Raw genomic sequence first — 17,245 nt, 5'->3', positions numbered from 1 at the left:
ATTAAGCCATGATAAAACATGGAGGCAACTTAAATGTATACTAAGTTAAAGAAGTTAATCTTTTTTAAAAATGGTCACATATGGTATGGTTTCTACAATATAATCCTCTGAAAAATGCAAAAACCTGTAGTAGTAATAGGACCACTGTCTGCAGAAATTAAGGGATAATGAAGAATAATGAGGCATAACATAGATTTTTAGAGACAGGGAAATTATCCTATATGATGTTACAATGTTAAATACATGTCATACATTTATCAAACCTCCTAGAATGGATAGCACTAAGCGTGAACACTACTGTAACTAAATTTTATGTGGTGAAGAAGGTTTACTGATGCTTACAATAGAAAAGGGTAGTGTGTGGCAGAACAAGGCTATATAGCTATACTTTGTTAGGTTTTGCTGTGAACACAAACCTGTTCTAAACAGCAAAGTTTACTATTTAAAAAAAAATCTATTGGCAATCAAAAAAAGTTTGATATGATAAAATCTAAATGTCATCTGGCAGGGATCTGATTTGGTAGAAGCAGCAAACTATGACTAATTTGAATAAAATATAAATACCACCTTGCTCTGTAAATATAAACAGTACACTCTCTGTGTAAAAACAGTTATGGAGTTCATTAAAACTGTCACAAGACTAGCACACTCAACCGAGGCATATACTCAAAAGAATTGAAAACTGATACTCAAACAAAAACTTGTCCTTGAATGTTCATAGCAGCAACATCTATAGCCACCCACAGAAGAAACATTAGCTAGTAAATAAAGAAAATGTGGTATACACATAGAATATGCTATCATCAAAAGAAATGAATTATAGATAAATGCTACAACACAAATGGATTTTAAAATATTCTGAAAGATGAAAAACACAAAGTTCATGTAATGGATTAAGAATTATTTCATTCATGTAAAATATTAAAGCCGCAAACTGACTGAGAAAGGTTAGTGCTGACAGGGCTTAGGTAGAAGAAATAATGTGTGATGAGTATGGAATTCCCTTTTCTGGGGTCTAAATAGTGACGGTGGTTACACTGTGAATGTAAACAAATAATACTGATTCCTTTACTTTCTTTTCTTCCCCAGCCTTTTTTTTTTTTGAGACACTGTTTCTCTGTGTAGACCTGGCTGTCCTGGAACTTGTTCTGTAGAGCAGATTGGCCTTGAACTCAAAGGTCTGCCTGCCTCTTGACTCCTGAGTGCTGGGATTAAAGGCATGCACCTCTATTGCCCTGATCTGTACACTTCCAAGTGTGCATTTTTATCACATAAGACTGATTCCAATTATTCTGAGTGCGGCCAGGGTAAATTCAGAGGGTAAAAGTGCTTGCTGTGTAAGCCTGATGCCCTGACTCTGAACCACAAATTCATATCAGAAGGGGGGAACCGACTCCAGAAACTTGTCCTCTGAACTCCACACATATTCCATGGCATATATCTATGTACACACATAAACATGCAAGCACATGTGCATGTGCGTACACATATGCGCCATTAAGAGTAGCTTTAAAAGGAATGATGTAGTAAAACAGTACCTTGATTTTTTCACTTTCTTTTCTCACTCGTTTTGCATTTTCAATAATGTAAACAGTGCTTTTGTTAACTTCATTATCAGCTCTGTGTCTAAGCCAATCTTCATATCCCTATAAAGATAATAAAAATTATATTTATAACTTTCTAATGTTAATTTCAACACAGAATGCCACAGACACAATGATGAACACATTATTAGAAAATTTGAAGCATACTTTAAACATACTTCTTAGGCATATATCTTTATTGTAGTATAAGGTTCCTTAATAAGATATATGTTAAAGGCAAAACAGGTATTAGAGTGTTAACATTCTTCATTGTGAAAATCTATTATTTGTTCCTGCAGTGCTCTAATGAATACCTATGTTTTCCTCAATATATGCCTGAAGAATTAAGGAACATTATAATTCTACTTTGCCAGGAAGACTTATTTGTTCATTTTATTTTGTGTGTGTTGGTATTTTTTCATATATACCTATGCACCATGAGTGTACAGTACCTGGGGAGTCAAGAACAGGGTATCAGATCCCCTAAAATTGGAGTTATAGATGGTCGTGTGTCACTATGTGGGTTCTGGGAATAGAACCTGATTCCTCTGTAAGAGAAGCCAGGGCTCTTAAGTACTGAGTCGTCTCTCTAGCATATCTTTCTACTTTTAATTTGAAAAGATAATTGTTCTGACATTTTATTTTATGATAAACCTAATCACTTAGAAATGTAATTCTCATGCAGAAAGTGGGAAAATTTGAAATTTGTTTTATGAGAGATTTTATGTATCGTGGAGATAATAATTAAAATTCTCCACTGACTTAATGATTAAAGAAAATAGAAACTGGTGTTTGCTTTTAGAATAAAAAAAATAATCAGAGCTTTAATGGTTCACTTTTCTCTGGGCTTTTCTTGTGGAATAGATTTAAACTAAAAGAGCTAAGGAATCAGGATGCTCATTTGAACATGACCACCTTCTTTTATATTCAATGTTTTTCCCCCTCATTGTAATATCTGTGCCTTTTCAACTACATCTGAAAAATAGTCTCTTGATAGCTTTTCCTCCCCTCTCCGTTTTTTCCTCTTCATTCCTATTCTATCCCTCTTTATGAAAACACTAGGTTATCATTTCATAGGGTACATTCTCTGATACTAATAAAGAAAGGAAGGATATAACATGAACTAGTAGTGGGAGTAGAATGAATCAGTAAAGCCCTCTGAAAACCGTAAATGCTATTCTTAGAACTAAAAATTTATGACAGTAAGGAAAATAATAACCTAGATAGCCAGAGGGAAAGAACATTCCAAGTCTTTATTTAGCAATGAAATACATGAAAAAACAATTTGTAAAATCCCTAGTAGGCAAGACAGACGATCAGATAACCCCAATAGGAAAGGTAACCTTGTTCCTTCAATCTATCAGTTACCTTAAGGTACTTTCAAAAAGCATATTGATAAGTACTATCTAAAAATGTTTGCAAATAAGCATAGTCTGCGGTCTGTTCCTATACAGTTAACCCACTCCTCACTTAAAGTTTGCGGTTAAAATTTTCCATTTCATTTGGACAGTTTTAAAGGTACTAACACATAAAATGTTCAAAATACTTCAAAGACAATCACATCATAATCTGTGGCAGCTTGCCAGTTTTGACAAGAAGGATAGAAGTCTCCCCTACCCATCACCCTCCTCAACAGTATTACTGATAATAAAGAAATTCAAGTATTTGTGTTCTTAAGTTCTAGGCTATAACCAACAACAACTAAAATTCATTGGAATGGGAAATTCCAAGACATATCTCATCAGAATAATGAACAGTAAAAATCCACTCTCCGCTTCCCTACTGAGTTGAACTGTCTACTTGTTCATTATGCTTATACCACATAAACATAGATATTGAGAAAGAAAAGAGTAAATAAATTAGAGAATTTACAAGAAAATTTACACCAGCTTGCATTAAAGAACAGGCATAGTTTAAGTAAGAAACTTACCTGCTTGATTGCTGTAACAGTTATAACAAAGAAAAGTGGAAGTCCACTGGTAACTGGGCTGGTTGGTGTGTCAACTGTGACCTAGGTAAAGAAATTAAATGGAAAATAAAATTAGCTATTAACTCATATGTAGCATTTACATGTTTCAAATATTTCAAACAAAATATATTCTATTAATGAGATGAATACTAATTTTAATTACAACAAAACAATATATACAAGTCAATTTAAGAAAATTCAGAACTAGTTTTCATCCAAGGTTAGATGATCTCTTTTATTGAAATATGCATACTGGTTTATCAGCTAATGGCTGAAAAGCATTCTGCCAGCGCCCTGTACTGCTACCATTCAGCTGCTAGAAATCTTGCTTTAAAAAGATAGAGAAGTGTTTGCCTTCACAGAGCTGAAAGCTTACAAGGAAAATAAGACATTAAAACCAATGTATAGATGCTGAGATCTATAAGGATAGCTATGAGTTAACTATCTCAAAGAAAGTTTTCAAGTACAATGAACAAAATATACAGGGTCTTCTAAAAGGAAAAGTGACACATGTACAACAAGTAAACAAAACAAAAATTAAAAAAATGCCCCCAAAAATGTCACATTGAAGAGTCCAGGGAAAGCTGTTGACTTGTGACTATTCATTCCACAGTAGGGGATCTTTGAAGATTTTACACAGGAAAAGGTAACACAAAAATTTATTCTCAATGCTTTGTGAAAAAGACTAGAAGAGAATAAGAGTGGAGGACACGAGACTACTTGGGAGGCTACTGCTGTAATCCAAGTGAAAGATGATGTCTTGGATCAGGGTAGAAGTAAGAGATGTGAAAAGAAACACTGAAGATATTCAGGAACAAAAAATGGCAGGACTGGTAAGTAATGAGCTATAACTATTGATTGCAGATATCTTGTAAGTGTTGGATTAACATGCCTGGGTGAATGTTGCTGTTATTCACAAAAATAAGAAACATGGAAGTAGAACTAGATTATCGGGGGGGTGGGTTTGTAGTTACAATCTGTCTTCAAATCTCACTATCATCCCCTGACAAAAAGAAATGTAGATGTTAAGACTTTTAGACCTTTAAACATGTATGACTTTACACAATCTCTTTTCTATTTGTGGAATGCTGGTTGTAGCATTCTCTGCCATGGAAACCTCTTCTAATCCTTCAAAGATCAGTTCAGATATCACATACTTTTGAAGCCCTTTCAATCTCTTGAGTTAAGTGAATATACAACTCCTTAAGGGTAGAAAAAACTCAGTATTTTGATCATCATATTTTGTTCGGGACTACTGTACAACAAACTGTAGGTAGTCAGCATATAGTTGCTTAACTTAATTAAATGCACTCTTTAATCAACTGAATGATTCTTGCCAATAGAATCCATGGTGTACTTTCTGCTTCTAAGACATCTGACCATGGATATGAGTGCCTTTCTAAAAATTTCATCATTCACTATGGCAGTTTACTCTTTCTATATTCTGTCCCAAACTGCTTTTAAACAGGAGGCCTAAACTAAATTATAATACCATTAGGCAAAGCCTCAGTGTATACAAACAAAAGCACTCAACATTAACTCACTGGCACTTTTCTGCTTCATTTAAAAAGATGAGGAGGGTGTTATCATTAAAGTAGTAAGTGAAGGAAAAACTCTAATAAACTATATACTTAAAGATGTAAGACATGATTTAAAATGATTAAAATCTAAAATACCGAACGGTAAAAGGAACACTGAAAAGCAGATAGATTTACTACTTTCAAACTTCAAGGAAGTAAGTGAGTAAGGCACATAGAAAGGTGTAATAAGGAAGAAAAGTAGTGTGTTCAAATAGACTAAAACTAGTGTTTAATCTGGAGCTACAGATGGTTCTGAGTCATCACATGGGTACAGGGATTGAATCTGGGTCCTCTGCAAGAGTAGCCAGTGCTCTTCATTGTTGAACTATTTCTCCAGCCTCAATATCTTTTTTGATACACCTATTCTGCTTTACCTTAAAATTATTCACTATGACGAGCTAAAGGCTAACTCATATCTCTAAAACAAAATAATAACAAAGATTCCTAGAATCAATGGGGGAAAGCCTAGGCATGGTGGCACATACCTATAATCCCAATATTTGGGAAGCTGAGATAGGACTGTATACTGGCTGATTTTATGTCAACTTGACGCAAGCTAGAGTCATCAGAGAGGAGAGAGCACCAATTGAGAAAATGCCTCCATAAGATCCAGCTATAAGGCATTTTCTTAATCAGTGATCAATAGGTAAGGGCCCAGACCATTGTGGGTGGTGCCATCCCTAGACTTGTGGTTCTGAGTTCTATAAGAAAGCAGGCTGAGTAAGACAGGGAACACAAGTCACTAATCAACCCTCATCCACGGCCTCTGCATCAGTTCCTGCCTCCAAGCTCCTGTCCTGCTTGAGTTCCTGTAGTGACATTCTTCAGTAATGAACAGTGATATGGAAGTTTAAGATGAATAAACTATTTCCTCTCCTACCACAAAAGCCTGGTGTTAAAAAGTAAAACTGTTAGTTTAAACTATTTAAAATTTTGATATATAAACAATCATTAAGATGTTATACAATATACATTTAAGATAAAGATACGAAATCCATGAAAAATTAAATCTCATTTCTAAGACAGCTTTAGAGACCTATACCATCACACAATTCTTGAAGTGCAATTACATTTCTACTTAAAAATAATAATCAAATGTTTTTAAGTCACAGGACAACTTAAGATTACAAATTGTTCGAAACAACCAAATTTATCCATGTTGTTTTCATGGAGTTCTTACCTGTACAAGGAAAATGATGAGAAAATAAAAATTTGCAATTCTTCTAAACTGTTCAAACAAATTCTTTGGGAGGAAATTCCAAAGTGTATACTATAAAATAAGTTGAACAAGAAGAATTATTAGAAAAGAAACTTGAAAAATCTTATTATAATATAAAGTAGTATTTAGTATATCTAACAATTGAAAACACACCCTTATGTTACACCGGAATATATTTAGAGGTATGGAATACTTTTTTTCCAGAAATGAAGTTTCACTGAAAATTTCATTGGCCAACTAAGTGCTACATTTTTAATTTCTCCAACCCAACATAAAACGGATTCTTTGCTATATGCTCTCATATTATATTACATGTATTCATTTGTCTTCTCTCTCTCTCTTGAGATTCTCTGAACTTTGAGAGCACCTAAGCCTTGTTTAAAGGAGATGTTAGAGGCCAACAAGATGGCTCAGGCAGTAAAAGGATTTGCCATGTAAGCCTGACAACTGGAATATGATGCCTGGGACCCACATAAAGATTTGGAAGGAGAGAGATCCTGCCACAAAATTATCATCTGACCTTCACGTGCACACCATAGCTCATTCACCCCCAACCCACAAAATAAATACATAGAATTGTTTAAAATAAATTTTAAAAACTATTAGCAGTAAATTTCCATATACTCTGTCATGTTCTGAGACTTTAGCTTTCCAGTCCTTTATCAATGGATATCATGATATGCAATTTATCAAAATAGAGTCTTTCCAAGTGTAAATTTAGCCTTTTACCTTCAAAGGTTTTTTGTTTTTTTTTTAAATTCTGGTTTCAAGTCTTCTATATTATGGTATGTATTACATCTCTTGATTTTTAAATGATCCAGTCATTAAGCTTAAGGCATTAATAAATTACATCTTGTGTATGCACTCAGATTGTGTGTGTACCTTTTCAATTATGAACACAGTATCAGCTGTCATGAAGATAGGCGGTACTAGTAGAGACAAAATTTTATCTCTGACAATGATCTAAATCCAGTGATTAGACCTAGCCAAAAGAATTAATATACTCATTCACTCATTCAAATAACTTTTATCTCTCCCAGGAATTGTTAGAATGAATAGTAGGGAAGACAACTGAACAACTTACTTCTATAGAAATTATTGCCTATTCAGTGAAAAACCTTATTGAAAACACAGACACATTTACAACTTATAGTAATTGTTAAAAATAAGTTCAGAGCTTTAAAGAAGAAATCATTACTCCAATTAGTGTCTTGACAAAGTAAAACTTTACTTTTGATGAGAAAAATGAGCTACTCATTAAAAAAAAATGGAAGAGCAGGCATAGGCACACCAGAATGGCAAATTCACTTGGTTTTTATTTTAATACAAGTGGTGACTGTGTTTTTCCCATTGGTTGGGGTTTGACCTCATATTTTGTAAATGGCTCATTTAAATGAAGTTTAATTAAATAAGTTGCAACTCAGCTAATAAAAGTTTTACCCTGTTAGGTTAGGAGATTAAAACATTTGCAAAAAGATTTTACACCATGAGAGAAGATAAATTTACTGGAACTCTTTGATGGTAAACAAATTTTTTACAGTGTTTTCAGAAAAGCTAGTATTTAATGTTTTTTATAGTAATGAATACTTTCTACCTCAACTTCCCAAATATTGGGATTATAGGTATGCGCCACAGTGTTTAGGCTTTTCCCTATTGATTCTAGGAAACTTTGTTATTCATTTGTTTTAGAGATATGAGTTAGCCTTTGGCTCATCCAAAATTTCATCAGCAGTTCAACAGTGAATAATAATTTTAAGGGAAAGCAGAATAGGTGTGTCAAGAAAAAAATTATTGTGCCTGGAGAGATAATTTAGCAGTTAAGAGCACTGGCTACTCTTGCAGAGGACTCAGGTTCAATTGATTTTAAACAATTTTATGTATTTATTTTGTGGGTTGGGGGTGAATGAGCTATGGTGTGCACGTGAAGGTCAGATGATAATTTTGTGGCAGGATCTCTCTCCTTCCAAATCTTTATGTGGGTCCCAGGCATCATATTCCAGTTGTCAGGCTTACATGGCAAGTCCTTTTATTGCCTGAGCCATCTGGTTGGCCTCTAACATCTCCTTTAAACAAGGCTTAGGTGCTCTCAAAGTTCAGAGAATCTCAAGAGAAAGAAGACAAATGGAGGCAAGCAGTTACAGTAGAACTGGGCTGGCCAGACAGTGTTGCGCACGCCTTTGATCCTAGCACTAGGGAGGTAGATGCAGTCGGATCTCTGTGAGTTTGAGGACATCCTGGTCTACAGAGTGAGTTTCAGGACAGGCACCAAAGCTACACAGAGAAACCCTGTCTCAGAAAAAAAAATATATCAACTTTACACAAGCTTGAGTCACCTGACAAGAGGGAACTGCAAGTGAGAAAATGCCCCCATAAGAACGACCTTTAAGCAAGCCTAAGGGTAGTGCCCTCCCAGGGCAGCTGGTACTAGGGGGTATAAGAAAGCAAACTGAGCAAGCCAGGAAGGACAAGCCAGTAAGCAGCAATCCTTCAAGGTCTTCAATTTTTACCTCCAGGTTCATGCCTTGAGTTTCTGTCCTAACTTCCCTTCATGATAATAAACTATAAAGTAAAGTAAATAAATCCTATTCCACCCCCCACCCCAGCAAAGTTGCAACAGTCATGGTGTTTTATCACAATGATAGAAACTAAGATAACAATCAACAGTCAACAGGGAGAATAAATCTGAGGTCAAAAGAGTACCTTAGAGAGGACCAGGGAAGTAGTACATGGCTTAGTGGTTAAGAGCACCTGTTCTTACATATGAACAGGATTCATTTCCCAGCACCCACATAATGGCTCATCACCATCTTATATTTCCCTCTGACCATCAGAAGGCACCAAACATGCATGTAGTACACACACACACACACACACACACACACACACACACACACAATTACATGCATACACACAGGCAAAACATTCATAAAATAAAATCTTTTTTTAAAAAAGTAAGTGAAGAAATGCCAGGGACACCTTTAAGCCTAGCACTGACGGACAGATACAGCCGGATTACTTTGGGTTTTCAGGTCTGCTTGTGCTACATAATGAGACTCTGCCACAAACCAATCAACCAACCATAAAATTAAGTGCTATCTCTGAAACACTTTACCTTAGCTAATGGGAGCTCACCATCTCCAGCTGGACAGGTAAGGAACAAGCATAGGACCAAACTAGATCCTCTGAATGTGGGTGACAGTTGCATGGCTGGGGCAGACTGAGGGGCCACTGGTAGTGGCACCAGGATTTGTCCCTACTGCATGTACTGGCTATTTGGGAACCGATTCTCTTTGGATGGATACCTTGCTCGGCCTAGATATAGTAGGGAGGGTCTTGGACTTTCTCCAAAGCAATGTGTCTTACCCTCTTTGAGGAGTGAATTGGGGGAGGGTGAGATGGGGGGGAGGTAGAGGGGATGGAAGGTGAGAAGGGAGAACTGGGATTGGTACGTAAAATGAAAAGAATAGCTTGCTTTCTTTTTTTAAAAAAAATAATAAAATGTGAAAAAATTAAGTGCTGTCTGAAATGTCTATTATTTGAAAGAATTCACATTTTTCATGATATTCTCAAATTTGCTTATGATAAAAAAATAAGCGTTTAAAACCACTGGTAGAGTTGCTTTGAAACCATTATAATCCAAAACCAGCATTTAACTGCCATATCGATTTCAAGTAAATAAATAAATAAATAAATAAAAGCTGAACTCTAATAAACTGCTAATAGGTGAACCAGGACACTAACCTTCTGTTCTCAAACTAAACATAAAAAAAAACCAGATAAGCATTAAGACCACTTAAATGTCCTTATTGGGGAAATATTAACAGATCAAAGGGAACTTTTTTTGATCTAGTCCTGTTAGGCTACTGCTGTTGTTTTGCAATGCTAAGGACTCAAATCAGGGCTTTACATAGCCACACCACTGAAGTACATGTATTCTTTGCCCCACTACTGTTGTTTTACTTAGCCAGACTAACTTTTTTCTTAAGAACTTTGGCTGGTCCTTTCATTGGAAATTATTGCTCTTCTCTCCTTCATCAGGGCATGAACTAAGACCTCAGGGTGTTGTAACTTATTTTACTATAAGCTCTAGGCATGATGCCTGGCAAGAAACACATGATGTTTGTTTCAGGCAGGGTCTCATACTACATACAGCCCCATGCTAACCTCAAAGTCAGGGCAATCCTCCTGCTTTGGCCTATCAAGTCCTAGGACTACACTTGTCAGGCCACCACTGAGACTTTTAAATCAAGAAATGATGAGTAAAATTTGTGCACTGACCATTTAAATCACTGATTGAATTAAAAGGCAAACTAGGATACAATTATTTATTCTATACATTAAAACCAATACTTTAACACAGATTAAGAGAATTCTTTTAAAAGTGCTTTCTAATTAGAATAAAAGTGGAACTGTAGATATATACATGAAGTTATTAAAATTTAATTGTTTATCTTAAAACTGGACTCTCAGACTTGGTCTGTGATTACAAACCAAAAACAATGCCAATCACAGGAAGAAAATGCAAATATGAGTTATTTTAAATACAGTGATGAAAACAGATTTTTCTATCCTAAGTTCTTGCCTAGATGATTGAGTGAATGAATCCTTACACTAATTTTAGAAATAATTTACTTATATTTTATGTATATAGGTATTTTTTGCCTGTATATGTGTGTGTGTGTGTGGTGCCTATTGAGGCCAGAAGAGACATTTGAGACCCCTGGAACTGGAGTTACAGAAAGTTGGTAGCCTCCATGTTGGTGTTAGGAAGAGCAAGTGCTCTTAACTGTTGAGCTATCTCTCCAATCCCCCACTAGAATATTTTAGCAAGGAATGATAAAGTTAAAAGTCAGACTAAATATTTAAGAACATGTTCAACTGTTGCTACACAGAAATACCAGCACTGCAAATTTTGTTTTGTTTTGGCTGTCCTGAAACTCGTTCTGTAGGCTAGGCAGGCCTCAAACTCACAGAGATCTCCCTGCCTCTGCCTCCTGAGTGCTGGAATTAAAGGCATGCACTACCACAAGTGGGCTAAAATATCTCGCAGGTATACCCAGCCACTTAGGTGTTAGCTTGTTTTTAATTTTTTTACATTTATTTAGGTATTATTTTGTGTATATGGGTGTTTTGTCTGCATGTATGTATACCAGAAGAGGGAATTAGAACCCATGGGACTAGTCAAATGTAACTACAGTGAGAGACAGCTGTGAGCTGCTATTTGGGTGGTGGTGGGAATTGAACTCAGGACCTCTTGAAGAAGAGCCAGTGTTCTTAACTGTTGAGCCATCTCCTTAGACCTGCAAGTAGTTTCTATAGAGTATTTTTCACTTATTTTGTAGTTGGTATATACATATGGGTTCTAAAACTGATACTATATGATAAAGTTATGTTACTGCCTCAAGTATCTATTATCTAAAAGAATTTAAAACCAATTTTTCCATCAAATAAATCTCCAAATGTTGAAATGAAAATGAACTAATAGATTAAAGGCTTTGAGCTTTACTTGATTGGGTCTGGAGTATGGGGTATGTATAGCTCAGTGACAAAGTGATTATCCAACATGAATGTAGTTTTATGCTTGATTCCAAGCACCAGAGATGAGAGGAGAAAAAAGCTGTTTTTACATGAAGTTCACCAAGTTTTTTACTTAGTACTAAGAATTCTAAGGATAAAGCTCTAAGTAATGTGTTCTAATGTTTCTATATAGGAACAGCAAAGTGGAAACCAAGTTAGATGGGGCAGTACATGTCTGTAATCTTAACACTTAGGAAGGTAAGGTAGGAGGATTGCCAGGAGTTCAAGGACAGCCTGGACTACATACAAAAGCCAATTTTGGCAAAATAACAAAACTTTGTCAAAAGCAAACAAACAACCAAAAGGAACAGGGACATGGGTAAAAATGAAATAGTAACTATTTAAAAATTAACCAATAAAGTTATCAGCAAGCTGAACTACACAAAGAACATAACCTTCTCTAACTACTAGATACATATGGATGCAATAGAATAAAAAAGCAAGACTAATTTTATAGTAAGTTCTATATTGGTAACTGTTCACTTTGCTACATTACTATACTCAAGTTATTATCAATTTTCCTTTATGTTGGCATTAAATGGAATTTTGAGCTTTGCAATCTACCTTGATTCTTACTAACAATGCCACACAGAAATTTTACTTATCACACTGAAAATTCGGAACCTCTCAAAAGCAATAAAGTTGCTGACTAAAACTAAATCAGAAATTAGTAAAATTTACAGGTTATTTTCAGTGTGTCAGACACAACTGAAAGAAAGAAGTCCTCTCAGTTTTAATAAATTGCACTATTGATGAATCTGGTTTATTTGTTGTATGTGTATGCAAGAGAACACACATGTGTGCCACAGTGTGCATGTGGAGGTCAGGGGACTACTGATGGGAGTCAGTGTAGGTCCCAAAGACTGAATCCCAGGTCATCAGGTTTGGTAGTAGATGCCTTACAGGTACACTGAGCCATTTTACAGGTCTCAATTCAATTTTTTTCTTCTTTTTTTCTCAATTCAGTTTTTTAAATAAGGGAAAAACGATAATATAAATTTAGACCTAAAACTCTGATTTGAGTCAAGTTTAGCTTTCTAAATCAACTATGAATAACTCACTGATTATTTCACTGATGGTACTCTAAAGCTCAGAAATTGTAAAAGAAAAAAAAAACAAACAACAACCAAAAAATCAAAAACAAAGTAAAAAAAAAGCCCTAAAGAACAATAACAGTGCAATTAATGTTCTTTTTCTTAAGGAAGGGAATTTCCAATTTTGCATCAGCTACAAAATTCTGGTGATAACCAAAACTTTCCACAGAGTACTTTAAATTAGTAACACCTCAAGGGACATTTCTTTTTAAGAAAATATTTGTGTTCCCAGAAAAAAAGTAGACACTGATTTTATAAGTAAATAAAATTTAAAGGTCAAAGTGTTTTCTTCAGTGCTCCCTGTATTAACATTTATTTCCTAATACATTGGCTCTACAGGGGGTTAGTTGTAATGAAAAAAAGCACCAAAAACAAGTGTTAATTTTATGACAAAGTAGAGAAAAGAAAGTAACACTTGCTGCAGAGTTGGAAGACAGCTAGCATAGTTTATAGACTGTATTTATTCAATTCAAAGAGTATGGTACAAATATATGGAACCAAAAGGTAATGTGAGGAAGATAAATTCCAATTATAAAATTGTTAAGTTTCTCCAGAGTAGATCCAAAGGCCCTCTACCAAAAAGGACTCTCTCTATACATTCAAATCACAAGAGTCCAAAAACATCAACAGTAATGTACTGGAATAATCCCATGAACACAAATAATATAAGAAGACATAACATTTACTAGGTGTTAACACTTCCAAACATAGGGGTAAATGTTTTCTGTGTATCATTTCTTTTCATCCTCACTACAATCTCATGAAATGAACAATTCAATAGGCCTATTTTATGGATAAGAGAATTAAGGTCCAAGTTAAACGATTTTAACTTCCTATCCAAGTCTAAGAGGGGAATATTTTGAGAGAATTATTTTCTCTGCGCCTCATTTTTTCCTACCCTAAATTGGAGATTAAAAATCTACACTTTATCCAGGTGTATTGATACACTCCTTTAAGCCCAGCACTTGGGAAGCAGAGGCAGGCAGATCTCAGTGAGTGTGAGGCCAGTCTAGGTCTACAGGCATACATAATGAGTTCCAGGATAGCAAGGGCTACACAGTGAGACCCTGTCACAGACACAAGTAGCCCCTGACTGAGAATAAAATGTCTGTGACAGGATTTAAGAGTAAAAGAAAATCAACATTTTATCTGATATATCACAGTGTTCTACATGGCTACTCAGTTTTCACATTTATGTTTTACATGTTAATCTTTTCTTTTTCTGTAGAGATCAGGTCTCATACAATACAATCCTGCTGTCCTGGAACTCGCAGACATCTGTCTGCTTCTGCCTATATTTTACATATTAATCTTTTAACAAAAACAATTTTCATTATGCCATTACCTAAAGGAGAAACCAAAGGAATATTTGAATACCAAAATGTGGTGTATTATTAAAGGAAGGGTATGATTTTGGGTTTCAGGTCCTAATTGACTTCAAGTGTACACTGAACTAAATTTCACTAATGTTTTAGCTCTCCCTTTCCAAGCTTCATTTGGAAGCAAGAACATTATCAAAATATGTTCCATGCTACAAGAGATGATAGTAAACCAGTCATCTACTACCTAACATCTTGTCTGGTCTGCCAGCAATAAAGACCAGTAAATTAATATTAGCAGAGCAATGACTACTGGGTACTAAGAGTTTAAGAAGTGTTTTTACATAAGAAGTATTAGCCATTTCATAAATTATATTTTAATTTGACAAAGATGATATAGCTAGTGAATATTTTATCAAGATTTAAATGCAGGTGTTCAAACATGTAGGCCACTGCTCTTAGCTTATACCACACTGAAATAAGATCATTAGCCCAAAAGTGATGGCTATTGTGATTAAATTTTACAGGTCATAGGTCAAGGAGTATGCGGGCCTTTTTTAGGAGCTAGAAATATAAGTCAGAAGTTAGGAAACAGAAGATATGCAAATGAAAGTCACTAAGAACCATCCTAAAGAACGGAAATCATGTACAGACTAATCTTTTCAAAGGCAATTCAGAAAGCTTTACATAAGTAAAGCCCCCACAAATCTGCAAAATGTCAGTTGGCAAATGTTTGATCACTGAAAAATATCCCTTCTAAGCACAATAATAATTACTTGTAGCACATTTTAAGGCCTAACATAATATGCACAATCAACAGGAACAGTGAATCATAAAGGAGGGCGAGTAAAAGTTATAACCAGACAAAATGATAGGCGTTTTAAAAACTAAACTATTTTTTGAGGAATAATTACTACAGTTGGTATTATGATTTGTAGAAGTATATGACTATGTGTATAAACAAATGTAAAAGAACCAGCTTCCTTAGAAGCATAAATAAAAATATGCAACTTTATATGAGCATCTGGAGAGTTTAAAAAAGAAACACAACTTACCTTAGAGGAGACTATTCTATTATCACAAAATCTTTGTGCACTGTAAGCTTCTGTTCCTGAAATGGGATGATTGCCAACAAATACTGTGCGTGTACCAACTCGTTTCTCTTCTCCAGCGCACTAACCAAGAGAAAGAAGGAGAAGGTCAGCTTTTCACCATATTTCTCTGTTTTCACCATGCTTAGAACTCTGGAGAATCAGAGTAGCAGGGGAAGGTGAAAACCTTGTCAAGAAATTAAAATCCACAAATCTCTTATAATATGGGATTCCCCTCTGTATGCTGTGAATATTATTGGTTAATAAAGGAACTGATTTGGGCCTATAGCAGAGCTATAGGGGAACAGAGCTGGGCGGGAAAAGCTAAACTAAATGCTGGGAGAAAGGAGGCAGAGTCAGGGAGAAACCATAGAGCCGCTGTCAGAGACAGACATGCTAAAATTTTAGCTGGTCCACAGCCACGTGGTGATACACAGATTAATAGAAATGGTTCAATTAATATGTAAGACATAGAAAATAAGAAGCTAGAGCTAATGGGCCAAAGAGTGATTTAATTAATACAGTTTCTGGTGCCAACGTGGCCAACTAAATCCGCTTAAAAACCTGGGCTTTGCTTGCTGGCAGCATGCTGCGGCTCCCTTAAGAGAGGTTTTTCTGATTGCCCCCCAAAAAGGTTTAAAGATATCTTGAACCCATTTGAATAGTTGAGTAAGTAATTGCAATTCTTTGGTTCTCCTAAAATACATGGTAAATTTAATCAATCTACTGTCAATTTATGCTAGTGAAATTCGAGAGGGCATACTAAAGAAACCTGTATTGTTAGTGGCAGCCATATTATTCCACCCATAGTACAAATGAAGCTCAACTATTATGTTTACAACAACATGCTAACTTAGAAAAAATTAGAATGGGAATATTTTATTTATTATACAACTTCTGAGGACCTTTTGTCAACAAACATATCAGAGAAGAGAAACTACAATGCAAATTATTTCTAAACATGTCAGAAATCCTATTAATAGAAAAATCACCTTTCTACAAAAAAAAAAACAAACCCGTATGAATCTTTGCCTTTATAAGAAAACTTCCTTGTGACCTCCCAAATTCTATTATCCTAAAGTCTCGCTAAAGACAATATATTTCTAGTGCTTTTTAAAATATCTTTTAAAAATAGACTCACTGTATTGAAAAGACTCAGAGTAATGCTCTAGTATATGTAAAACTTTCTGGGACTTCACAGTTCTCTATTTTAAAAAATGTAAAATGTTTATTTTATATGTATGGATGTTTTATCTGCATGTATGTCTGTTGCACTGTGCCCAAGGAGGCCAGAATAGGATACTTGATACTTTGTAACTGGAACTATGGATGGTTGTGAACTGTCATTTGGATGCTGGGAACCAAACTTGGGTCTTCTGGAAGAACAGCAGTGCTCTCTACCAATTTACCATCTCTTCAATCTTCTATTCTCTTTGTTTGAAATAGAATACATTTTTTATATATTCAAAATAGTCTTTGATAGTACTATATTTGAAACAGTTTCTAACTATACTGGTAAAAAACTATTATCTTAGATCCTTATTCTTATTTTTAAAAATAATTTGTCAATTACAATATTTTAAAATAATAACAACAAAGAGTTTTTGTTGAGTTATTCAAATGTCAAAGATATCAATCTTTAAAATAATGTTAAAAGACTACTTAGAAATTTTGAAGTTTTCCAAATATTTACTGTATTTGTATATATTAGTGCCTGCATTCGTGTCTTCTGAAGATATTATTTGTAAAATTTGCCTTAATAAGTAATAATCACCCTGAGTATAAAGCATCTCTGTTTTGCTATTTTTAAATT

General features: G+C 34.9%; 1 protein-coding gene across 1 annotated transcript in view; it reads right to left on the bottom strand.

Moving 5' to 3' along the window:
* The window catches only part of LOC121437526 (phospholipid-transporting ATPase 11C-like), a 207,045-nt gene that overhangs the window by 115,473 nt on the left and 74,327 nt on the right, over positions 1-17,245 (bottom strand). Inside the window, exons 2-5 of the mRNA XM_041637391.1 lie at positions 15,397-15,516; positions 6,313-6,402; positions 3,514-3,594; positions 1,539-1,646 (exon numbers count right to left, since the gene is read on the bottom strand). Coding sequence (XP_041493325.1) covers positions 1,539-1,646; positions 3,514-3,594; positions 6,313-6,402; positions 15,397-15,516 — 399 coding nt within the window. The remainder of the gene's footprint in view (positions 1-1,538; positions 1,647-3,513; positions 3,595-6,312; positions 6,403-15,396; positions 15,517-17,245) is intronic.

This window comes from Microtus oregoni, unplaced genomic scaffold (genome assembly GCF_018167655.1).
Source record: "Microtus oregoni isolate MIOR12 unplaced genomic scaffold, Mior012 000052F_ref0000163, whole genome shotgun sequence".
Taxonomy (NCBI): Eukaryota; Metazoa; Chordata; class Mammalia; order Rodentia; family Cricetidae; genus Microtus; species Microtus oregoni.
Note: the sequence above shows the minus strand (reverse complement) of the source record. Positions and strands in the feature narration are given on the sequence as shown.